We start from the raw sequence: 26,124 nt of genomic DNA, 5'->3' as shown, positions 1-26,124 counted from the left end.
AGGACAAGCTTCCTGCCACCTGCAGCCCTCAGGCTGGCAGGAAGGCTGGACGGGAATGGAGTCAGAGTGGGAACGCGCTGTGGCAGGTAGACGTTATATGCCACCTCCTAAGGGTCCACTGCTGATGACTGAATTATAATTTCTTAAATCATGTTCATCCAAGCAAACCGTGGGGCTACAGCCCTCCAAGTCAGGTGGGGTTCGTCTGGTCTACTCATGGCTTTATTTAAGGAAAAAAATTCTACTGGGAGAAACCACAGAAAAATCCCCATTTTTCTCTCAAGATTCCTCCCAGGCCCCTAACTGCCCCTAGACTTGGTCCTCTTCCTTTCTAGTGGAGTCTGTCACTAGTCAGGCTTTTTCACTAACAATTCCAGCCACTGGTCCTCCTGGCCCTCAATTCTTCCAACCAGTCAATATCCTCTACATACTACTAGGTCAACTTCAAATCCCATGAAGTTCTTGATAACCCTCCATGGTAGCCCCTTTTCTAGCTTCTATATAGTCTGTTTTGTGTTATGTAACAACAGAACTCAAGGCCGGTGGGGAATGATTTGCCAGGGAGAGAAACTGTCAGCAAGGCAATCAACTGGGAGGTTTGTGTACTAGTTCAAACAAGAAGTACGTGGGATGAAGACTTAAGAGTGTTAGAAAGCATTTTATATAGCAGAATCAGGATGTGGTTACTGAATGAAAAATAATGAATAATAATAATACTTACACAATGTTTCCTATATGCCAGGCACTGGCCTGAGCTCATTTATGTTAACTGACTCCTTTACAGTTAAACAAAAGTACAGGTCTACCTCTAGTTAACAGACAAGAAAGATAAGACCAAGAAGTCAGGTGACCTGCCAAGGTCACAGAGCTGGAGTGGCTGAGTCCAAATTAATTATGGAGACTGAGTCAAAAGACCACAAAGGGGAGGCAGAGCTGAGCTATCCTGAAATATCTCTTCCACAGTATTAATATCCGAACAACATAAAAGGTAATCCTTCTTGCCAAAAGCTCCCCCTAGTTATTTAAGGAAATCCTACCTAAAATTTTCAGAAATAATCTAATAGTTTGATGCAGAAAGACAATGGCCCAGATTTTATAAATTGCTAATTTATCTAGTAGAATACATGATTCAAAATGAGATTTTTGCCATCAATATTCAGGATGTTAATTTATTAATAATTTATTAATTGATATTTAAGCCGTAACAGATAGGAAGCAGCTTACTTGAAAGTCTTACTTGAAATAGTTGAAAAAAGTCAGGGCTACGCAATCCCAAAAAACCAAAGGCCAAATGTTCTCTCTGATATGCTATGCTAACACACAATAAGGGGGCGTCAGGGGAAACACACTGGATTACACAATGGGGAATGAAGGGAAGGGAGGGAGTATGGGAATAGGAAAGACAGTAGAATGAATCAGATAATGTTCCTATGTTCATATATGAATACATAACCACTGTAACTCCACATCACATACAACCACAAGAATGGGAGGTGATGCTCCATGTATGTATGATATGCCAAGACACTCTGCTATTATGTATATCCAAACAGAACAATTTTTTTAAAAAAAAGAATATTAAAGTCACTGGGTTCATGTTCTGTTATATTAAAGAGTATAAAAGAATATCAAAAAATGAAAATTAGGGCTGGGGATATAGCTCAGTGGTAGAATGTTTGTCCTGCATGCATAAGGCACTGGGTTTGATCCCCAGTACTGCAAAAAATAAAAATTAAAAATATGAAAAATCAACTTTGTATTTATAATTATAAAAAACACAACATATATATTGTTAGCATATGCTTTTGGTTTCAACTATTTTACAATATGTTTATTTTCAGGATTAGGGGAGGAAGATAACCAAAATGAAAGAAAGCAACCCAAGTTCACAACCCTTAAAGCTTACTTAACTAGAAGGTCAGATGTTCTCCCCAAACTAGCTCCTGTACAAGAAATGAACTACTGACACATGGAAAGTGAATCAATCTCAAAAACAATATAATGATCAATGGAAGTCACACATGGAACAGCAGCCACTAATGGTCCCACTTTTGAACAGAAAAAAACAATCTATAGGCACAGAAAGCTCATCCGTGGTTGTCTGGGGTGGCAAAAAGGCAAAAAGATCTTTGGCGGATAACAGAAATGTCCTGTAACTAGATGACAGTGGACATGCATGTAGACGTTTGTCAAACACGCTATGCACTTAAGACGGGTACATTTTACTGCTAACTAAAAAATAAATAATTCCTATGTTCTTATCTTGAAATAAAATAAATAATTCCTATGTTCTTATCTTGAAATCGTGTTAAAATGAAACTTATAGTGAACCAAGAAAATAGTTTAAAAGACAAAAATACTGATGCAATACAAAACAAGTTTTTTAATCAAGTTTTATTTTTTCAACCTGACTCAAACATTCCTCTGCTCGACACCCTCCAAATGGCCGCCATCTCCCAGGCAAATTCTACTCTGGTCCTTACAAAACCCATGGAGCTGACCCCACACCTTCTCCACGACCTACCCCTTCTCCAAGCCCCCACCACTCAGCTCCAGCACATGTAGCCTCAGTTTCCTCCGCTCCCTCACCGTGGCCCTCTCTCCATCCCACTGGACAAATGTCCACTACAGTGCTTAGGACAGCCCCACAGAACAGCACAACTGGCCCTGCCTGCTGTTACACAGGCTGCATATACCTCACCTGGGCAAGACATACTCATGTTTTTGGTTTTAAAAAATGCAAGAATAAGCACATTTTATTCATATTCCACTTAACACAATTCACCCAGATAGTAACAGGATATGATTATATCTCCTTTAACTATTTAATTAAAGCATCTAGCTTGTTACAGACCTTTCAGAACAAAACACTGAAGAGTAAAAGCAGTGGCTGATGGGGACGTTTAATATTAAGAACATGTTGTAGTTATCTTCATGCAAAGTTAAGAGGCTGCTCCTACAATAGGCTAAGAAGAATCCCATAGCAATTACTATAAGCAAAGAACATCCAAGAATCATAGGGTATTAAAATATTCCAGAATTCTTTGGACAACTCTTCTTTTTTTAGATTTACAATCAAGATTCTAAGCTACTATACAATGGGGGAAACAATAGGGGGAAATAATCCAACAAGCTTCACTTTACTGAAGTAGCATTAAATTGCATTTGGTTAAGGAATGAATCTAACTGCAATAACAATAAGCAGATGGACACAGAAAAGAAAGTCGTTTATACCATCTTTGAAAGAATGGCAACCAGTTCTCAAACAAAAAATATACCTTCTTTTCAAAAGCTGGCAGCTCATTAAGTTCTCCAACTGAAGAAGCTGTCATCAAATATGGTGTTAATCTCAATAATGAGAAAGCATATTACCAGGTCCTTACCCCCTCCCAACCCAGTCTCCAAGGCACAGTAAAAGTGATATTCTAAAAATGGAAACCAGATTATGTCGCTATCCAGAGCTTCTAACTGTACTTATAATAAATATAAATGCCTTCCCATGGCCCTAAAGTCCTATAAATCTGGCCCTCACCTCTCACCAATGTCATCTTGTCCCAGAGTCAGATGGAGCTCCAAGTATGGCCAAGCTCCACCCCCTGGCTTGCCCTCTGTTCCTTGAGCCAAACTCATTCCCACCTCAGGACCCCTGTATTTACTGTGCATTTACTCTGCCTAGAATTTTCTTTCTCTAGATCTTCACATATCTAGCTAGTTCATGGTTATCACCTAAGTCTTGGTTCTACTATCTGTTATCTCCTTAGAACAGCCTTCTCTGTGTAATCCAGAGAACCTCCCCATCCTGACCTACCATTCTCCACCACAGCACTTTGCACTACTGGAAATTGCCTCGCTGAAGTCCCTGTCCCCCTGTCTGTGAGCTCATAGGCTGCAGTGCTTTGCCACCTAGCTCTCTGTGGCATCCACCACATCTGGGATAAGGTCTGCACCAGGGAGTGAGGGGTGTGGAGGGACATTCAAGATGGCTGAGATAATGGAACTATGGGTGGCTCATCCCAACTCTCAGGGTTGAATTTGTCACACTGAGTCATTAAAAGCTCCTTTGGTTATTTTACTAATCTTTGAAACAAGCTTAGAAAACTAAATTGCTTTGCTACTGGTAAACAGCAGTAACAGATTACTAATCAGGATGTAGAGATAATGCAATCATAAACCACTAAACTGACACACTAATAACAATTTGCACTGTGCAAAGACTCTTGAAAAAAAAATCTAAGTGTAATTCAGTGAATTAGTAGTAAAAGTACTTGCAGTAAAATCATCATGGTTGTTTTTAAATGTCACAGTTCTCCTCTGCTACGAGGCACCCAATTGCACTACACTGCTCCTCTGATCCAAGTGCTAAGTTAGAGATGCCAGCATGACTGTACCAATGAGTGCACACCAGGGTGCTGTGTATGGAGACAAACTTCCATCACCCTTGGTCCCTGAGTGAGTACAACAGCAGAGCCCCAAACCAGTCCACAATGGGTTTGTGGCAAGAACAAGATACAAATTATCGCTGTGTTTGTTGTGCCACCAAAAATTTCAAGTTGCTTGCTCCCTCAGCATAACATAATTTACCCTACTGCAGCAGTACAGCACAGTGACCAAGAACCTGACCTATGGAATCTGTGGAGCTGTTCATTATAAGAACAGCTGTACTTACCATTTGAATGACCACAGGCAAGCTACAGCCACCTGTTTGGGCCTTAATATTTTCATTCACAAAATTAAAGTTATAATATCTGTGCTTCATTGAGTGGCTACAAAGACTAAATTAATATGAAAATGTACATACTATACTTAACAGAGTGCCTGTCCAGTTTGTTAAGCAACCTCAATAGAGGGCAAATGGTATTAAACTCTACCATATCTACTCTAAGCGACTATGAGCCTACTTGCATTACAACATTAAATAAGTCTAAGGAAAGACTAGAAGACCTCAAAAGTTAAATATAGATGAAACCCAACACATTATGGATTGACTTACCATTTTTTGACTTTATGATGGGTTTATCGGGATGTAACCACAGAGTGAGTGGAGAAAAATCTGTACCAGGATGGATGTAGCATGTTAATGAAAGAAAAAAAATTAGGAAGGATTTGAAAATAGAGAAGATGAGAAATGGGGGTGGGGAGGTCAGTGATTGCTACTCCACCTGCCAATACTGCATGCAGAGCAAGCTGGAATTCTATGTGGAGAGGATTAGAGATGAAGAGAGGAGTAAGTTCTGAGTAGGAACAAAGGGCAGAGGAAGAAAGACAAAGAATATGTACTCCAGGGCCTGGCGGAACCCCATAGCTGGCCTTAAAGGGAGAACCTGGCAAGCTATCAGGGATAGCTGGCACGACCTGGTGGGACAGCTCAGGATGCCTCTCAATGGTCAATGCCAACAATACTGACAGGCGCTGGACTCTATTTTCTTCTAAAATAATCATTTGCTAGCAATATGGTATGCAGCACCCAGGACCCTTCAGTCCCTGACCTCAACTGGCAGGGACACATGAAACAAACAGTTCTGTGCTATTCTCTTAGACAGCATGCCCTTCATCAGACAGGTCTGACAGCTCAAAGCAATGCCCATCAGTTCCAATAAAGACTACTCCTACCTCAAAATAATCATCAGGATTTCAATTGAAAGTTAATCTTGCTCAAGTTCACATTTTTTTATATCTGAATTTTTGTGTAGAGTTACTTTGAAGTAAATTTTAGTGCAATTTATTAATTATTTTCACTGTCTGAAAATGAAAGGAATAAATACACAAGTGAAAACTATAAACTATCAAGAATAATTCTTAATTTCTTAAAATTACTGGGACAATCGCTGGAAAACACCAACAGATTTTATGCTACAGCATAACGATCAAGTCTAAATAGCATGCAACTAATACTTTTTCAATAATGAAACCTAAGCAAAAAAGCTGAAAATTTTAATCACAGAAAGTGAGCAATTTTTATAAACCAAATAAAACTTTCATTACTACCAGACCATTTAAATTACACTCAAATCAGAAATGTGCTAACCATTAGAAACATAAGAGGACACTTTTTCACTGATATCTGGCATTTAACATCAAAGGCAGCCCTCCATAGATCTGGCATTAGAACTTGTCAAAAGCAGAATGAAACTGTAAATGAGCCAAAAAGAGAAATGGTTACTGCTGCAACTCTTTAAATGGCATGTGGTCTTCTTTTAAATGGAAGTTCATTTGGTATACATGGAGTATTAAAGCAAATGTGTGAAGTGTCAAAAAAAAAAAAAAGTTAACACACAAAACAAACTACTAGCCCAACAGGATATAAGAATTAGGCATAGTTAAGCCTGAGGTTAAAACTGCAGGCCCCTCAAACAAATGAGCACTGAATGTGGATGCAACAAAAACCAAGCCAACACTCAGACTCCACCTGGGAAGCACTGGAGAGCATTCTAACCAGAACCCAGACTCCTCTAACAAAAGTCCTGAGGCAACAGAAGAGCAAGCTCCTCTGAGTGACCAGGTTCACATCAAGAATCAGAAAATAAATGAAACCTATGACACACACGCACATCACTTTGTTGGATGAAAACTGTGAAAATCCACTGTTCTTTACTCCTTCACCCCGCCCTCACTATTTCAAAAACAATTTGTCTTCAAAAGCAGTCAGTAAATCTCCATGTTTTAAAAGAATAGAAACCATGTGCCCATGTGTTTGCCAGACTCATTTTTTAGGATGTATAGTCCTCTGCATTAAAATAAACATATTTCTGATAAAGAAAGTAATGAAAAAAATATCAAAAGAATCCATTCCAAAAATTTCACATCTCTCAATGCAACACAGAACTGAATGTATTAAGCTTCCTCACCTAATGAAATTGGACTTGTGATCTCAAGTTAGAAGCACCTGTAAATGATAAAAATAGTGTCTAAAGTTTTAGCTGAAGGATACAAAATGTTTTCAAGTCTGAGAGTTCTAAGTTAAGAACTAAAAAAAAATACATACTTCACATTTTTAGGTTTTATCCTGCATATTAAAAAAATGTTTTTATGAAGATTTCTGAGAAAATGTTTCTGACACCCATAAATTTAGGTAACTGAAAATGAAATAATATTGAAACCAGAAAATAAGAATACATTAAATCCACACAAGTGATTCCACTCATCAGAACACCCTTGAGGTTATAGAAATAGCTGGAGCAGAATAATTTAATCTCCAGGTAATCCCACACCCTTCTGTAAAAAGAAACACATATTATTTTTCAATATCTTTCCTCTTTATTCTCTGAAAAAGACTTTCAAGGACAAAATACTTCATGTTTACACTGGAGCCATGGCAGTCTCTAAAAATAACTCCCTCTTCCCTTTTCAATCAATGGAAAATTGCAAAATAAAAAGTGTTTAAAACGAAAGCTTAACAAGCTAAAAAACAAAGACAAAACCTCACAGTAGAGTGTGGCAGGGGAGAAGTAAAAAAGGAAAGTTAAACTAAAATCCCTAAGTATGAGCCCTCTACTCAGGGACCCACAGAAATGTCAACCCCACCAAACACAGCACATTCCACTCCACAAATGCACACTGTGAAAGCAACAAACTAATAAATGGCATTAAGAAACAAAAGTGAAAATCTGGGAGGAATGAATGCGTGTGTGGCTATCTTTTAAAATCAAGAACTGGTCTGACATCTAGATCATGTATTTGTATAAATTTTATTTTTAAACTCACCTGATTCATTTTCAATTCCTGTTGTGTTCTGTAAAGATACACACAACAAAGAAACTTCTTTGATTACATGAGCCCTAAAAAGAAAAACAGACAATTGTAATATGTACCTGCCTACAAATTCAGTGATTTAAAACCACATTCAGAACTGCAGAGTCTGCTCACAGGGTCATTCACAAAGCAACTGCATGCCAGATTCACTTCAGTCTATGCTGACAACTTCTCAGATTTATTATCTACAACAAAATAGGTTTCTCACTAATCCTTACTAGGGCATCATTGCACTCTACAATCGAAAGCAGACTCATTAGAACTGACATCAAAATTTTGCTTTGGAATTGCATCACTCCTAAGAAGAAATAAATTTGCTTTGTTAATAGTCAGAAACACAAAGCACCAGGATTAACTCATACCAGGCCAGCGTGCTCTGCCTTCAACCCTGAGCTACACATGAACATTACCAGACCCCAGTATGCTACTCTGTTCTTCAAGTCCCTGAGGTAGAAAGGTAAATTTACTAACACTGGCCATGGGGAATATTTTTTGAGGAAAAGGAAAAAAAATGTGAAGATGCAAATGTTTTAATAAAAGAAGTCTAGAAAGAGCACAATTATTCCTTTAATTTTTAGTGTTCAACATATTCATAGTACAGCAAAAGATCAAGACAAACTCTTTCCTTGTGACATTTCGGTCAACAAAGGACCACACACGAGGGCAGTCCTATAAGCTCGTGCTTCATTGTGACACCACAGCTCTTGGCCACGCTGGGCACATGTACTCATGATGTTCACACAGCTCTGAAGCTGCCTAATGACACATTTCTCATAGTACAGCCTGCAGCAAGCTGATGCACCACTGTACTTATTTCTGAGTAGCATCCACGCAGATGGTCCCTTCTACAATGCGTACCAAGTCACAGGATGTTATCATACTACTTGAAGTAGGACTTCCACTGCAACATTCTAATCATTCCTGGAATGGTCACAAATACCATTAAGGGTGATTCTTCTATTTCTTCATGCACTTATTTGAAATAAGTTGTTTTCCTCCCTCAACTCCCAAGACTCTGCTTTCATTGTAACTCTATTTCTAATTGTTAATAACTGAGGGAATATGTAATTTAGTGATATTCTTCATGCTCAAGTATATACTGCCTACCCACTGTCACAGAAAATTGTGCTCTGACATTTTATACATTACCCCAGTTCTATATTAAGGATGGCTGATTTTTTTTTTCCTTCCTCTCTTGAGCTATCGAACCACACTCACCTGATCACCTTTCACAAGCAAAGGCACCATATTTAAATCAGGGCCTGGCCACATGGACTATAATTTGTAAGTGGCATAGGGAATGTGTTCCCTAACGCTGCATCTTGTTAGAGGGCAGTGCTAGCCAAACCAATATAATCTCAGTGAGTAAAACATGAGATCCCTGCAGGTAACTCATGAAGCCCATTCCTTTGAAGTTTAATAGTAAACATCTTTCTCACACACAATAAGCATGTCCTTGGTATACATCGTATGTTGAACATAATCAATCCTATTGTATGAGACCTGAGATTGTTATTATCACGTTAAAATGTATACTTGAATGTAAAAATGTGGTAAGGCTCATAATGCTTAAGATATGCTCACCTGACCCCCCAAGACCACAAATGGCCCCAACTACCGTCAGTTCCCCAAGGGGGTATTGTGCAATACCTTATGCCCCAGGTGAAAAGGCTCTAGGAGTTGCACCTGTTCTCTCACTAAGCTTTTTATGGGTGGGTTTATTAACTTTAGCCAAAGGAAGTTGTCTTTGAAGCACAAAAAATGTGCAGTCAAAGGCAGATACTCTCCTGAGATGTATCCACCTCCCTCGACCGTGGTTCCTTCTCACAGCACCATCAGTACCATCTTCATGACCAGGACACAAGAAGCTCCCAAGCCCAGCAGGTCTGTGCTACCTTCGAAGGACAGGCTGGGATAGGATCTTCACCAGAGTGCTAGCGCCTCACCAACAAGACAGGTGCAAGCAGGCAGGGGCAAGCTGGGAGGGCCACAATTCTGGCTCCTGCTGCTCAGCCCTATTTCATTGTTGTTCAGGTTTTGTATTTTGGCATCTTCACTGAGATAGCCACATAGCATACAACTCCGTTACTCTTAATGCACAACTCCAGAAGGTTTATATTCACAGCTGTGCAACCAATACCACAATTCATTTTAGATCATTTTCATCAGTATGAACAGAAACCTTGTGCCCAATGGCAGTGACCCCCGAATTCCAGTGCAAGGCAATTACTAATCTACTTTCTGTCTCTACAGACTTGCCAACCTGGACACTGAATACTGTCAAAGGACAAAGTGACAATTTACTTAAAGATTTTAATTGGCTTTACCTTCCACCCTATAATTGGGCAATACTTCATCCCACAAAATAGAAGTGTTTCCTCACCCACCTGTTACTCCTGCCTCCCCCAGGCACCTATATATGTCCAGCCCTGTTCTTGAGCGAGGATCAAAAGGAAGATCCCTGCCTTCTAGGGGAGGAGATCTGCAGTAAACAAACACAAACTAAAGAAGCGTCAGATAGGAAAGTACTTTAGAGAAAAATGAAGAGCAAGGGAGAAGGAGACAGGGGATAAAATCTGCCTCTGTCTGCACACCCGCAGATCCAACCATCCAGTCTGAGGGACTGAGGAGTCATCTCTAACAGCTGGGAAGAAGGGCTGTGATGGGGCTGGGGCTGTAGCTCAGTGGTAGACCGTTTGCCTACCATGTATGATGCACTGGGTTTGATCTTCAGCTCCACATATAATAAAGGTATTATGACCATCCACAACTAAAAATATATAGAAAAAAAATTTTAAAAAAGGACTGTGAGCTGCAAAGCCAGGGCAAGGAGCATTAGGGGAAAAAGGTGCTCATGAGAGGGTTCCTGGGGAGGGACCAGGGGCTAAGGGACAAGGAAGCAATGTGGCTCGTGCACAAGGATGGGGTCAACATAGGAGGTGATATCAGAGGCCACTGCCCAGTTCAAGCAAGAGTGGATGCTGGCTAGGCCCCAGCGGTAGAAGAGACATGAGAAGCAACTGGATCCTGGATGTTTTTAAAACGGAGCCCCCGATTTTGCTACAGTGAGGCATGAAAGGAGAAGAAGTCAGGGATGATACGCAATTTTTGTCCCAAGAGCACAGGAGGATGAGCTGCTGCTTTCTGGGGCTCTACCTTCTTTCCACCTGTTTTTCACTTGATTTCCCCTTATTTAATCCTTCTCTCCTTTCCTCTCCTCACCCTTTGTAGTCACTAGCTCTCACACACTATTCCAACCAAGATATCCTGACATCTGATTTCAGATAACTAGTACAGCACTTCAAACACTTTACTCTTTGATTTATTATCTCAATAAATGGTAACTTTTTTCTAAATTAAAAAAACTAGAGCATAATTCAGATTATTACACGTGTAATCATCTTCTATGACCAGGTGTGGCATCACAACCCTATAATCCCAGCAACTGGAACTGAGGAGGTTGCCCAAGAGGATCACAAGTTCAAAACCAACCTCAGCAACTTAGTGAGACTGCCTTTAAAAAAAAAAAGTTAGGGATGTATATCATTGCCACTGAGCTTTATCCATAGTCCTTTCTAATTTATATTTTGAGACACAGTGTCACTAAATTGTGGAGACTGACCTCAAACTTACAATCCTGCCTCAGCTTCTGGAGCAGCTGAGATTCCAGGCACGTGCTACTGTGCCCAGTAATATCCTTGTTTTTTTCTCTTTCCCTTGTGACTCACAACATGGTCATCTAAAGTATTTTCCAATGCCAAAAATATTGCAAATCTGATACTGACGTCTCAAGTGGCACTTTCAAATCAAATTCTGAATTAAACTATACTAAAAACAAGGGATGTTAAAAAAAAAAAAAATGAAGCCAGGGGCATACACCTGTAGCCCCAGTTATCGGGGAGGCTGAGGCAGGAGGAACTTGAGCCCAGAAGTTTATTGACCAGCCTGGAAACCCATCTCAAAAAATAATAAATAAAAAATTAAGTAAGTAAATAAAAGGAAATGGAGACTTCAGGCAGAGCGTCTCCACAGAAGACCACTGTGCATGAGAATGGACGACTTGGGTGAGACTGAGCCTTTCACCATGGGCCTCCAGCACTGTCCTCCGCAATCCGTGTCCACCATGCCTCCAGTCTTTTCCACATCCTAAACATCTACGCGCACCCCCAGCACACTCCCAGACAGAGCCTCTAAACTGCAGTCCTGGGCAACTGGCTGCAGTGTGGTGCACCAGGAGGCACGTTAAAGCAACCATGACTCCAAATGCCATTTTAGAGAAACTTCCTTAAGATTCCTCCAGCAGTCTCAAAGTCCCTGTGACCGCACCTGGCAATCCAACATGGTTCTCACATTCAGTACTGACTCCACAGCACTGTTTTCACCCACCCACTTCAGTATCAAATGGTATCTCAAGGTCAACATTTCAGCCAAGGTGAGAAATTTCATGATGGATCCTGTCAATACAGAGGCAAGGAGGAATTGTTCCATACCTGTCACTGAAACCTTAACATCCCATGAAATGCTTTCTTCAATGCTAAAGAATTAAATGCTGGGCCGGAATGCAGATCAGTGGTAAAGCATCTGCCTGTCATGTGCCAGGCCCAAGGTTCCATGCCCACCACAATCAAAAGAAAAAAAAAAAAAAAAGAAATTAAGTATCTCAGGTCTTTTAATGGTAGATACTAAAAATCTTAAAACTCCAGAACTTCTCTGACCATGGTTTATGACATAGTTTCTCACATGGATTTCCACGCCTGATCAAACATTCTTGAATACTTCTAGAGCATTTCTGAATATGTCTTATGTAGTCCTCCTGGTCCCCCTTGTTAATATTAATCAGTCCTGGAAGCAGCAGAAAAAGTACATTGGACAGATATGCACATGTAGAGCTTTTGAATTTTTATCACCAACTATAGTATACTAACAGCATACACTTTTAAAATTATTTTTTAATTGTGGATAGACACAATATCTTTATGTTTATTTATTTATTTTTATGTGGTACTGAGAATTGAACCCAGGGCCTTACACATGCAAGGCAAGCACTCTACCACTGAGCTCCAACCCTAGCCCCAAACAGCATACACTCTTTAAAAAGGTAAGTTTGATCTCTTTTTTACATATCTAAAGTTTTAATACTGAGTATATACCAAACTTTTTGAGAAATTGCTTTCAAATTCCAGAATCATCCTTTCCAATATTTAATCTATTACTATCATAAAGATGATTTGATTATAAGTTATCAGTATTAACACAGCAACAATAAAATAATTTCGGACTTTATTCAAACACTGGCCTCGAAAGTGTCAAGGCAATATGAACAACTGTTTAGCTGGGCTATCTGATATGGAGGTCCAGAGACCAGAAAGTCTAGATAAAGGTGGGACTCTTATATCCCTGGGTCTGAATAACCCTGCAACTCAAGTCCTATCTCCCTCACCAAACCTCTGAATAAAGCAGAAACCAGCTGGCACTATGAATCACACAACACCAGCTAAACTGTGTCCATGTACCTTTGCAGACTTGTAAAATCTACAAAGTTATATGAAAGGCAAAAAAACCCAAACAAACAAAAAAGCAGATTCTTTAAGAATAGTTCAAGTCTGGAAGAAAGAGAGAATTGAAAAAATACTTAATAACATTTTATTTGATATACACAGTCATCTCTAAATCGCTGATTTTACAATTATTCTTTAGGATAGGTTTAGATCTTTTGTGGCTATTTGGAAAATACTTCAATTAACTTTGCAATGCTACTTAGAAGTCACTGATACTAATTTTGTATAATTATTTTTAGGCACAAAAAATTCCACATTGTAACATCAAGAATCGAAGACCGTATTTAAGACTTATAAAGGTTATGGACAAAGAAACAAGTAAAACAGAAACAAGTAGGAGAAGTTGTACAATTGTTTTGAATTTAAAAGACCAAAAATGCAATGAAAACATGGACTAGATACAAGAAAACAGTTTTAAAATGACATTTTGTGAAAGAAGTCTCAGAAAGTTTAGGGTAAATATAAGAAAAATATTTTAAAATTAATCACTACATAAAGTAGTTCTTATGGCAAATAAATATAATTGCAGCAAATACAGACACTATGAAGGGTCCAGCAGAGTGAATTTAGTGTCTAACACCGACTTGACCTTATCCTGACCAAAAGATTCTTGCAATCCAGAAACGTCTAGAAAACTTAAAATGACTGGACCATGTTAAGTTCTCAAAATGATTTGATCAATTTACAAACACTATTAATGTATTGTCACAGAAAACCATCATTCATAATTCTTACCAAAAGGGTGGAGGGGCTGGGGTTGTGGCTCAGCGGCAGAGCGCTCGTCTCGCACGCATGAGACCCTGGGTTCAGCACCACATAAAAAACAAATGAGTGAAATAAAAGTATTGTGTCCAACTACAACTATAAAATAAGTATTTTTTTTAAAAAAAAAGTGGAATCACCAGATTACAACCTATAAACTCTGGAAATGATTTTGAAAACCTGTGGTGCCCACTTCTTAAACTAAGCAAAATCACAAATATTCAGTCTGCCCAGAGTTTGCTAAATGAAGTCATTCGTTTTCCTTTCCCAAATTAATATAATTCCATAGGGGTAATCATGAAGTCGGACACAAAAATATACAGCCTCATTTTCCTTTGAAAACGTAGCCTTTGTTATCAAGTTAGAGTGAGAGATCAAACCTGAAATGTTTATCCTTTTAAGGAGAGCACTGTGCAGTGAAAGAGAAACAGACTGAGATGACAGCAAAGACTAGGCAAACGCTGAATCAGAGGGTGTGGACCCTGCTTGAAATGGCTGCTGTCTCTCATCCCCCAGAATGATTCCACCAAGCCAAAGACAGTGGTAACACAGAGATCAGCACGAGGAGTTGCTCTTCCTACAGAAGCCTGTGAAGAACATGCCTGCAATCCCAGCAACTCGGAAGGCTGAAGCAAGAGGATGGCCACATCAGAGGCCAACCTGGGCAATTCAGCAAGACACTATCTGAAAATTTTAAATTTTTTAAAGGACTGGGGAAGTCACTCCCTAGTACAGTGCCCCTCAGTTCAATCCCCAGTACTGCAAAAAAAAAAAAATTAATAAGTAAAAATAAAAATGAAGAGACACAGGAATGGGATGTTCACAAACAACTAATTTCTCCCATTTCAACATCATTTCCTCAATGAGACCCAGAACACCAAGCCAACTGCCCCAGGACCTGATTCCCTGAACGCACAGAGTAGAAAGTGGCAAAACTAAAGTAAGAAAGTGAGGCTTAGAGGGTTCACTCCAGCTGGGAGAATTTTTTTCAAACATGCAGCAAACTGGAAAAATGGAGGGTCTACTGTTCTCAGGGGCTTTTCAGCTATAGTACCCACGGGGGGGTGGGGGGTGATTAAAGCTCAATTTAAAATATGTAAGTTACAGAGCTCAGAGATCAACAGCCCTCTGGCTCCAACGGGCCTTGAGCAATTCAATCATACCATATTACAATGTCAAATAAGAGACAAGCTGATATGCTAGGAAAGCACCATGAATCTGCATTTTCCCCACCAGAAATCTCCTACTTTCCTGGGGGTGGGGTGGGGTGGGGGAAATAGAGGGAAATTTGTTTTAAATTATTGCTCCTGATATAGGAATCAGCTTGGTAGTAAAGCACTTGTCTAGCATGCTTGAGGCCCCAGATTCAATCCCCAACACCACAAAAAAATAAATAAATAAGATAGAATACTGTTCCCAGCATCATTAATAAAAGAGCTAAGCTTACAACAAAATGTACTCAATTGCTAATTGTTTATCATTTATCTGATATTATAAACAGCTATTAAATATGTCCTCATCCTTCTGATTAAATTTATACACCTATGTCATATTGCACTGAACAAAGAATTCATTACTTCATAAATTTTAGGCTTTGTTTAGGATTTCTACAGTAATTCTCTCTAAACCCCTAATTAAAAATACCCAGCTTCAGCTGGTGCAGTGGCGTATGCCTGTAATCCCAGCAGCTCAGGAGGCTGAGGCAAGAAGATCAGAGTTCAAAGCCAGCCTCAGCAAAAGTGAGGCGCTAAGAACTCAGTGAGACCCTGTCTCTAAATACAAACGAGGGCTGGGGATGTGGCTCAGTGGCTGAGTGCCCCTGAGGTCAATCCCCAGTACCCCCTCCCAGCCGCAAATTTTATATGAATACACACATACACACACACACACACACACACACACACACACACACACACACACAGAGCTTCTCTAAAGAAATTAAAATATATCATCTTACCTCTCCCTAACAGTAGGACATTCCTCCCCATGGCATGAAGAACAAAAGAATTACCGTCCATTTTCCCGGATGAGGTAAATCCACCCCATCAAAACACCCTTGAATTAAAAAGTTAATTCCCTTTCCTTATTTTCAAGACTAACTGCCAAGAGATATAGATGCTGAAATCAACACGAAGCCATGGGGGTGGGCAGAATACCAGCACTTTCCCTTCGGGGCCTGCTGTAAAAAGGGCCCTCGGGTTCCTATAGCCCTGGCTCCCAGCAGAAGTACAATGTAACCTGTGACTGTGTCTTCTGCATCAGTACTAAAACAAAGTTTCAATAAAAGATACTTTTCTGACATTTTCCCTAAAGTTACATTTGTGAAAACGTCTAAGTTTTTTATAAAAGGAAAATTAAGTCAATTCTTTACTAACACTCAAATGTCTACATCCAAACAAGTGTTAGCTCACCCCACAATTCCTACCCCCAAATGAACACTCAGCTGCTCTGAGTTACTGTTTTTCCATCAGAGTTGCCAAGGCCACTACTGCTTCTGTGATTCAACTTTGCAAACTGAGAGATTTTCAGGACCTCTGCAATATACTTGAGATTTCCCTGAAAATTCAGAACACAGCTGTGGCCGTGCTGGTCCTGTCACCCAAGTACTTGTTTCTCACCTAACCTCTCACAGCATTAATCTGGTCACCTTACAGTGGCTGCTCGAGATCTTGGAATTCCTCCAACACAACAGGGAACTCGGGAAAATTCCCTTTCCAGGTAACCCACATGTCAGTGACAGGGAGGCTTCCTGAGGTCCCAGGTGAACAACCCAAAGCAAACTGGAAGCCCACGACAGGCAGGGCCAATACTTCACCCTCTTGCAGAGGTGCCAGGCACACTTAATCAGTACAAGACTCACCCAAGATTCTAGAAGGTATTCTTTATTTGGTAGGGAGAAACTCTTGTATAAATAATCTGAGCTAAATCTGTTAACTATTTCCATTCTCAAAAGCTTTCAAAAATCAGTTATGCCTACTGTTTGCAGAGCAAGGTGTGCATCACCTTCACATTTTAAGAAGCCCTTGAACATAAATGAGTTATTATTTTAAGGGAAAACATATTTCCTTAAAACAAGTTATTCATAGTTTTTATTTCAAGGTAAAAATAAATCCCTAACCATTCACAATAAAACCATGACAGATTGTTCTGATGTTTGTCTGCTATGGCCGGCAAGACAATGTGCCTTCAGTATGGATCTAATAAAATAGATGGGGACAGTTGCAAGGGGCTTTGAACTCCAGGTTAAATCTGAACTTGACCTTGCAAGGCCTCCCCAGACACTGTGAGAGGATTTATTATCCCACTCCCAAAGCCCTGAAGGTCTACAGCAAAAGGCAGAACAGGAATTACTGAAAAGCAGAGCCTGTGACATGTGCATAAGAGCCAGGGTTCCAGACCGCCAATCAAGAAAGCGGCTGTGGCCACCGGGATGGGAGGCAGGGTTCTTGACTGGGGGAGTGCCACAAGATTAAGTTAACAAGATTAAGTTAAAAAAGTGATAAAGTAGGTGAGAAGTAAGCAGCCAGGAAGACAGGTCCATTAAGATTCCAAACTAATACACAAATAGGGTTTGAACCGCAGGTGACAGCTGCGAGAAGATAAGAGCTGGTCCAAGTGGCAGAGGAACTGGCAGAACGCATCAGCTAACTCAACAAGGCAAAGAGGTGTGAGGATGAGTCCAGAAATATGGGGTGACCACTGGGAAGAGTAATCTTGAAGACGTTTTATAGAGAGCAGTCAGAGCAGGGATGGGACTAAAGTGGACAGTGGGGAGCTCTTGCAGGGGGATCTAGGAGGCCAGACGTTCCATGGAAAGCTACATCCATGGATGGAAAGAAAGACTGTCCCCACACAGACCTGTCAGGGTTTCAGACAGAGATTCACAAGTCTTCAGTCTCAAAGGGTGGCTCAGAAAAAGAAATTGCCAACAGGATAAATATCCTGAGAGAAGAGTAGAAGACGCGAACCTCTGGCTTTGTAGAAGGCATGGAAAGGACTAGAAAAACAGTACCACCCTCTCTCTATGTCCAGAAGGGAACATACTAGTAGGATCAAAAATCCTAAGAACTTGAGAGATAACTTGTAAAAGTTGCTTTCAACAATAATTGTGCCATGGCATCTCCAAGAAGAACATTACTAATGTTTTTCAAAACTTGGAAGTCCCTCATGCTGCTTGCACGCTCTTTACCTATCATATCAAAACATCCCAGTGAAAGAGAAGCAAGGGTTATACTCAGTTTATAGATAGGAAGAGGCAAGAGGAGACAAGTGATGCCCCACTCAGCTGTGCTTCACCTCTGAGACTGTCATCTTTACATCCAGGTTGGTTAAATCACTACAGGTTGCCCTCAGATGGCATCAATCTCCTGCTCAATGTCTTCTAACAAAAGGTATCAGAGCTTAACAATTAAGAATGTAAATTAATCCAAGAGCACCCCTTTTCAAAATTCTTACTTGCAGGTATGCTTAAAACTGGAATTTTCTGAATTATGGCAAGGTCCCTAAAATAAGTCTTAGAGTAAGAAGCACCTTGAATGTCACTTTTACAATCATACTCCAAAATATGCTTAATTTATATTTTCTTAGTAAGATTTGAGAAAGGTACAGCATTCAGACTGATGTACATAACAGGACTTATCCATCTCACAATTCTTTTCAAATTTTGATGGCATCATTTATATTTGAAAGTACACAGAATTTCCTCACCAAAGTTTATAGTCTTAGAAAATATACAAGTGCTTATAAAACCGAGTGGGTTTCCCCAATTTCCAGATTGGCTGCCCACTATAATCAACCTAACAGCTGCACTTGGCTTTACATGTTTCAGACAAGCTGTACCAAGAAATAATTCTGCTCTTTCAAAGCAACCTAACATGTGATTTACTGCAAGAGCTACAGAATATTCTTTTCACCAAAATGGCTGGAAAATATATAAGTGTTCAGTGAAACCTCCTTTCTGGCATGTTCCTAAAGACTAATAAATGAAAGCATAGCAGAGGTATGACATGAGCCAGGACTCCAAGAATAAATACTATATGGTACTGAGAAGAATATTATAAGCATATTTCACTCCAAATGAATCAGATTTACTACTATACACAGTAACTCTAATTCATGCTTCAGGGAGGTGGGGAGGGGAATAAAGGACACTCTTTTTAAGAAAAAAATATTAAATGATACATGCATTCACACCAGCAAAATTATGCAGCTCTTCTGTAATTCAAAACACCACCCCATTATTAAATGTGGTTCCTACAGCAGATCTGTTTTTGTATACTTTTTACTTACTCCAATAACAAAATTCAATCTATATTTTCTATACTTAGAAAGACTACAAGCAAAGATTTGGTGACTTCTATTTTTCCCCCTGAATAAGGTGCATTGATGTCACATGTTTTCCATGAAGATCATGAACTCTCTTTTAAGTTATAATGTGCGGAGTTAAAGTTAGGTAAGCACTTCAAAAGTAAACCTTTCCTCAGGACAAATTCATCATTTCTGTGCATAACCCCAAACCTGGTTGTTAAAGAAAGAAAAGGAAATTTTAGAAAAACTAGTTTGGCATGTACCATCAATCTTTAAGGGGCTGCTTCACCAAGTCCCATTTTCTAGGAAGAAAGGACAGTTATTCTGGGATGTCCAGCATAATAAGAGTGGACCACAGGCTTAAATTATTCAACATGTATCAACTCCATACAAATTTATTTAAATTTCATAATAAAAATTAATCTGCATACTGAGAATGCTGGTATCATGTCATGAAAAATCCTTCATAATCTCCAGGACACTTCACATTGCTTTATCTCTTGCCACAAGACTGCCAAAGGAAGACTGCTGAAGTGATCACTCTATAAAGTCACAAAAGACAAAGCTGGAAGGAACATGGACAGAAGAGGACGACCTTTCCCCGGCTTCCAGATATAAACCATACTGTCTAAAAGTTCTGTGGGATTTGATAAACTGCTTCATTGATTCAACCATCCAGTCAGAGGAGATGAATCTTTCTCTAATACAGTAGTTAGACGCAATTCTGCCCCCACCCCCCAGGGACATTTAGCAAAGCCAAATGCTTGTCACAATTCAGGGGGGAGTACCAATGGCATCTCAAGGGTAGGGAAGCTGCTAAACATTCTCCAATGTACAAGAGTCCCCACAACAAAGAATCATCCAGGCCAAATGTCAGCAATGCAGAGGCTGAGGGAGTCTGCTTTAATGGAGCCTAAGTATTGCTTTCAGGACTAATGGAGTCCACAGCTTTCAGCCACCCTACAAAGATGAATTTTATGGCTCTATCTACAAACTTCTAATTTCAAAGGAAAGAGCCAAAACACTACCCCAGGCCTCTAACCAAACACTGTAATGGGTGATGCCACCCTGAGCAGCAACAAACCATGAAGCACAGGACACATGGCAGTGGGAGCAGGTGTCACGATGGGCAGGCAGGTAACGTTCTCAGCTATCCAGAAACTCCCTGTAGCTACCATTCAAGTCTGACAATTCCCTCCCTCAATGCCCATCTACTCCTCTTGTACTCACCACTGTGGAGTTTGGTTTTAGGATTTTGATCCCCCCCCCACCAGCACAGGTATTAAAAAATAACAGGAAAAGCTACTCAGAAGAAATGAAATTAGTTAACAACAGAAGGTGCTTTCCATCCTAGAAACTCTGATTTAACAAGACCTGGAAGGCTTGTAAATCAGATCTAGACTTGAAAGGAGACTTAAAGAAACAGTTCCATGAATAAATAAACATCTAACACAAAATAATCCTCAAATGAGTATATGTGTAGATATATTTAAGTAACTGCAAAATCCAACTGAGAAAACAGGGAGCTAAAACTGTTATTTCTCATAACAGTATCTGCAAAAAAAAAAAAATGCTTAGAGGCTTAGAAGCGGAATTTACACTTTGCACATTTTTTAAAAGATTATAAAACTTCACAATAGAAAAAAAGCTTTCAAAAATTTTTAATAATAAAAAGAAAATCTCAGGCTTTAGAAACATTACAGATCATTATGAAATTAATAAGTTATGACTCAAAGTGAAGAATAGCTAATGGCATTGATACATATAGCATCATATGGGAAGACAGGTCACAATTAATACACAATACTAATCCTGCATAAATGCAAGCCAAGTTCTACACATAAATATATATGACTAAGAATATGGACACCAAGAGAGACTAGCAGGTGAGAATTTGCCAAAATGTTAACAATGGCTACCTGAAGAGGAAGAAGGTTATAATCAATTTCTATCCCTTCTTTGTGATTTTCTATTTTCCATCTGTTCTGCTGTGAGAATATTTTGTTTATGCTTTGTACTTACAAAACTAATACCGTATTTACAAATTTAAACTTTATTATTTCAGGCACTACCTACAAAATAAGACAAATCCAAATAAATGTACCAACTTTTCCAGGAAAGAAAATACCTTCAAAATTGACAAAAGCAAACACTTACTAAGCAATAATAATGTATTATTATTACATTCCTAACATTTTCCTGAGTAATTCAAACGTACTAGTTTAGTTCAATCAAAGCAGAAAAGATGTGTCAGGTAAAAAGAGTCCTGAATTAACAGCAAATGCAGATGAGTGTTAGTTCTCACTGTGAATTTCCATCTCTGTTTCCACGGCCTGAACTGAGGGAGGTTTAATAAGGTGATCTTTACAGGTTTTTCTCAAAGCTAAACTGATATCCACTAGGAAAAGAAAGGCTGGAGAACGAAGAGGCAGTTAGTTGCATGCCATCTCAAAAACAGAACCCTACTAAAGGAAAAGGGCGTGATTATGTCTCAGTTCTCCCTCCTTAATATCTGTACACGCATTTCCTATCATGTTTAAAAAAAAAAAAACAAAAACAAAAAAAAGGAACCTACTTTTTTTTCATACATGAACAAAACTAATCAAACTGAAACGAAATCTGTGCTATTGTAGATAAAAGAAACAGGGAAAGGTTCCATTTGCTATTAATTGAGGCAGTCATTTGTAACAATAAAACTGGAGTAAACAAAAACTTCTATATATTTTAGACATGTTTTGGGGACAATAACTGTTCTAGAGACAATCATTTCAGTGTCCCATTAAAGGGGTCTAAGAACAAGTTACTGGGATTCAGCAATAGGCGTTCTGCTTATCAAATACATACACACATACATACACACACACACACACACACACACACACACACACAAACCCTCAACACAACCTTAGATGCATGGCTCGAACCAGCAGGAACTGCATCTCTGCACAGGGACAGGATTCCAGCAGCGCAGGCTTGGGAAATGGGGCTTCCCGGTTAACTGGGGGATTTTCCCCACTGCTCACAGCCTGACATAGGGTTGCAAACCCCTGGGTGTTTCCCGCGTGGGTTGGGAGGGATCCTGGAGGCCTGACCTCTTAGGTTTGCTCCATGTCTCGCTTGCCACCTTCAGAAAAAGGTGCATACATTGCTTTTAGTAACAAATGTGTTAACATACTCAGAAGTGCACATCTGTCTCACACACACACACACACACACACACGCCGGAGGGTCCACGGAGACATCCTGGGAGACAATCTCTAACACGAAAACTACTCAGGAAACACAAAGACGCAAGACACGCAAACGCGCAGGGCACACTCAGCGGGAACACAAAAGAGGCGCAGGACGGCGACTTGACAATCGGGACAGCCGCGGAGCCCACGTGCGGTCCCCGGCGGCCCAGCAGCCGCGCGCCCCGGGCCCGCCGCTCCGCCACAAAGCGAGCCCCAAACTTCGCCGCAGGGACCCCCTGGGTCGGCAGGGAGGAACCCCGTGACGCCGCCCGACGCCCGCCAGCGGGGCCACCGACGCGGCGAACCGTGCCTCGCTCCCGGGCCCCCACCGGCCCGCGGCGCCCGGGACCTCGGAAGGGACGCGGCCGCCGGCCCCCGGCGTGTGGCGGCCGCCGCGCTCCCCGCGGAACCCCGGCGCCGGCCCCTAGGCCGCCCGCCCCCGCCGGCTCTTACCCGCGCCCGCCGCGCCCCGCGCCTCAACGCGCCGAGAGCCGCCGCCGCCACTCCGCCCGCCCCGGCGCCCGCGCCTCGCCGCCGCCATCTTGGCCCCGGCCGGAAGTGACGTCGCGGCGGAGCGGCCTCCGCGACCCCGACCCCGACCCCGACCGCGCGCAGCGCCCCGGCCCCACTCCACTGCCGGCCGCGCCTCGCCGGCACCGTGTCCCCGGGCGCACTGGGGCGTCGGGCTTCCGCGCGATTCCGAGTTACCGAAGACTCCGCGGCCTTCCCGAAGGCAGGGGAGTAGGAGGGAAGGGCCGCCGACAGGTCGCCCGCTACCCGTCGGGGAAGCTCGCAGGCCGGGGCCCCGCCGTCCAGGGCCCCGCTGTCGCCTCGCCGGGAAAGACCAAACTCCAGGGAGGCGGGCCCCGCGGACGGCTTTGCCCGTCCATCGCGAAGGCGTGTTCGCTGGCTGCCCGCCTTGCGCTTAGCACCGGTCCAATCGGCTCCAGAACGACAGGACAGTGGCCTTGCAGCGGCTCCAGAACGACAGGACAGTGGCCTTGTCCCTGTGGAACCTGGTGTTTGCAGAGAGGGAGCCAACAGGTTCTGAAGGACGAGGCGCGGGGCCCTGCGGAGGTGAACTGGATTGAACTGGATGGGAGAGAGGGTCTGGGGGAGCCCTGAATCCGGAGCTGCAGTGAGGCAGAAAGTTTGGGGTGGTCACTTAGATGTGGTATCTGAAGCACTGAGCACGTCAAGATAAGGTGTCCTGTGCAGATGACATCAGGAAGACGCTGACACTTGCCCTCCGTGGGAAGGACCCAATCTAAAGAACAGACTTTTAATTCAGTGCAGATGCACCTCTGACGTTGTCCGGAGATGTGATGAGCCTCCTGGTGCACACAAGTTCATGGACGAAGGTCCCTGTGTCTTATTGTGAAGGGATGATGCTGTAGCTGATGACCTAACTCTAGTGAATGAATCAGTGTGACTAAGGCCTTAAAAATTGATAGGGCCGGCACATCCTAAGGGAAAAGGAAGTCACACTTTAAAAGTTTATTTCTTCCAGTCTTTTAGGAAAAGAGATTGTCCATCTCGTGGATGTCGTATGAATCAAGCGGTCTTTTGTCTTTTGCACTCCTTAACTTAATGCCTTTCAACTTGATCTACCTATCAAAAGCATCTAAGGTGGGAAGAAAAGAAAAAAGGCCCCACCATGCCATCCACCATCAAAACACTGACTTACAAATCAGCATTTTAAAAGAAAAGCTATAGGCTGACTGATGTTCAATTGCACACTAAAGAAAAATAAAGGAATGTTAAGTTAGAAGTGATGTGGTGAATCAGAACCAGACAGGGTAGTGCCAAGAAATGATTGATAGAATGGTCAGTGGTTGTCCTCCCTGGCCTTAATCTAAAATGGCTGGGTGTGTTTGTTTCCTGGGGCTGTTGTTACAAATTTGAGAGGTTAACACAACAGAAATTTATTCTCTTAACAATTGTGGAACCAGAAACCAAATATCAGTATCACTGGGCTAAAGTCAGCATGTCAGCAAGGCCACACTTCCTCCTTCCCTCTTCTGACTTCTGGTAGCTGCCGGCATGCCTTGACTCAGGACTCCCATTACTTTAATCTTCGAGGCCAGCATCTTCATCTCTCTCTGCTCCATCTTCAAATTACCTGCTCTAGTCAAATTTCCCTCTGCTCCCTCTTGTAAGAGTCCATGTGATTGCATTGAGGGCCCACCCGGATAATCTAGGATAAACTCCCGTCACTTAGTCACATCTTCAGAAACTCTTTCCATAGGGGGGTAATAGGATTACAAGTTCAAGGGCAGCCTGGGCAACTTAGTGAGTCCCTGTCCTGAAATAAAAAGGGTTGGGGTTGTAGCTCAGTGGTAAACACTTGTGAGGTACTGGGTTCAATCCTTGGCACCACATATAAGTAAATAAAGGTATTGTATCAATCTACAACTAAAAATATTTTTTTTAAATTCTTTTTAAATGTACTGTCTAAATCTACAATGTGAATGAAACTCCACTCTATACAAGTGCACCTAGCACAGCTTCTGATTAGTTTCTTCCATTGTGTGGTGGTGCTATTGTAGAGGACATGATCTCAATCACTACAACATCCCAGGACTCGGATCAGTATGTGGTATGTGTTCAACACTAAATGGACTAGGGGCGGGGTACTGGGGATTGAACCCAGGGGAGCTCTACCACTGAGCTACACCCCTAGGCCTTTTTACCTTTTATTTTGAGACAGGGTCTAAGTTGCTCAGGCTGTTTTTGAACTTGCCACCCTCCTACCTCAGCCTCTGGTATTACAGGCGTGCACCACTGCACTCTGATAAATAGATGTTTTTATGGCGGGAAAAGCCTTCTCCCTTGCTCTGGATGTGGATGGATTAAAGCAAATATGTTGTGGCCCAGACATTGTGTATTTAAAAGACAGCATATGGTTATAATTGGAACCCCAGGGCTCCTGCAGCCTGACTGCCTGCAGCATGGCTCCTAAAGAGATTAAAGCTTTTACAACTGAGATTAAAGAGTTTACAGCACATTGCCAACGAAAATGTAAGTGGACTTCAAACTCCCCGAATGATAACAGTACTTACTCTCTGCTGAGTTCAGTTCTTGATATTTTACATGCACTTTCTCACTTATCCTCACGATAATCCTGTGTGATAAGCACTATGCTCATGTACGACTGAGGAATACAACCCAGGAGGGATGAAAGAATCTGCCTAAAGAAGTACTAGATCAGGTTTTGATCCTAGACAGGTTAGCCCCCTAGTGAGCAACCTCCTCACCCCCCAGTGCTCACACGTGTCTGTGTGTGTGCACCTACACGAGGACACACACCAAAGCTGGGCCAGGAGCCAGGCAATAGCGCCGCACACATGCCATCAACTAGTTGTTCCTCCTCCAACATACTCAATACTCAGGGTAGACGGTCAGAAGTACTTTTTAACAATTTTTTCATTAAGAAACCATTCTAAATACTGTTCCTGGACTCTCCTACAGAACACCTATTAAAGATCAGAGGAAGGGGACCCAGGGCCTGGGAG

The 26,124-nt window shown here is 41.5% G+C and overlaps 1 protein-coding gene across 5 annotated transcripts in view; it reads right to left on the bottom strand.

The window, feature by feature from the left end:
- Window positions 1-23,750, bottom strand: part of Prdm2 (PR/SET domain 2) — a 119,505-nt gene extending 95,755 nt beyond the window's left edge. For 3 of the 5 annotated variants that reach the window (XM_077791506.1, XM_077791500.1, XM_077791501.1), the window contains exons 1-2: window positions 23,063-23,117; window positions 7,702-7,775 (exon numbers count right to left, since the gene is read on the bottom strand). In XM_077791506.1, the coding sequence (XP_077647632.1) occupies window positions 7,702-7,710 (9 nt within the window). In that variant the 5' untranslated portion in view covers window positions 7,711-7,775; window positions 23,063-23,117. Of the gene's footprint in view, window positions 1-7,701; window positions 7,776-23,062; window positions 23,138-23,317 lie in introns of those variants that run through there. The other 2 variants (XM_077791502.1, XM_077791504.1) reach the window with 2 other exon arrangements.
- Between the last annotated feature and the right edge of the window lie 2,374 nt (window positions 23,751-26,124).

Source organism: Urocitellus parryii, chromosome 11, assembly GCF_045843805.1.
Source record: "Urocitellus parryii isolate mUroPar1 chromosome 11, mUroPar1.hap1, whole genome shotgun sequence".
Taxonomy (NCBI): domain Eukaryota; kingdom Metazoa; phylum Chordata; class Mammalia; order Rodentia; family Sciuridae; genus Urocitellus; species Urocitellus parryii.
Note: the sequence above shows the minus strand (reverse complement) of the source record. Positions and strands in the feature narration are given on the sequence as shown.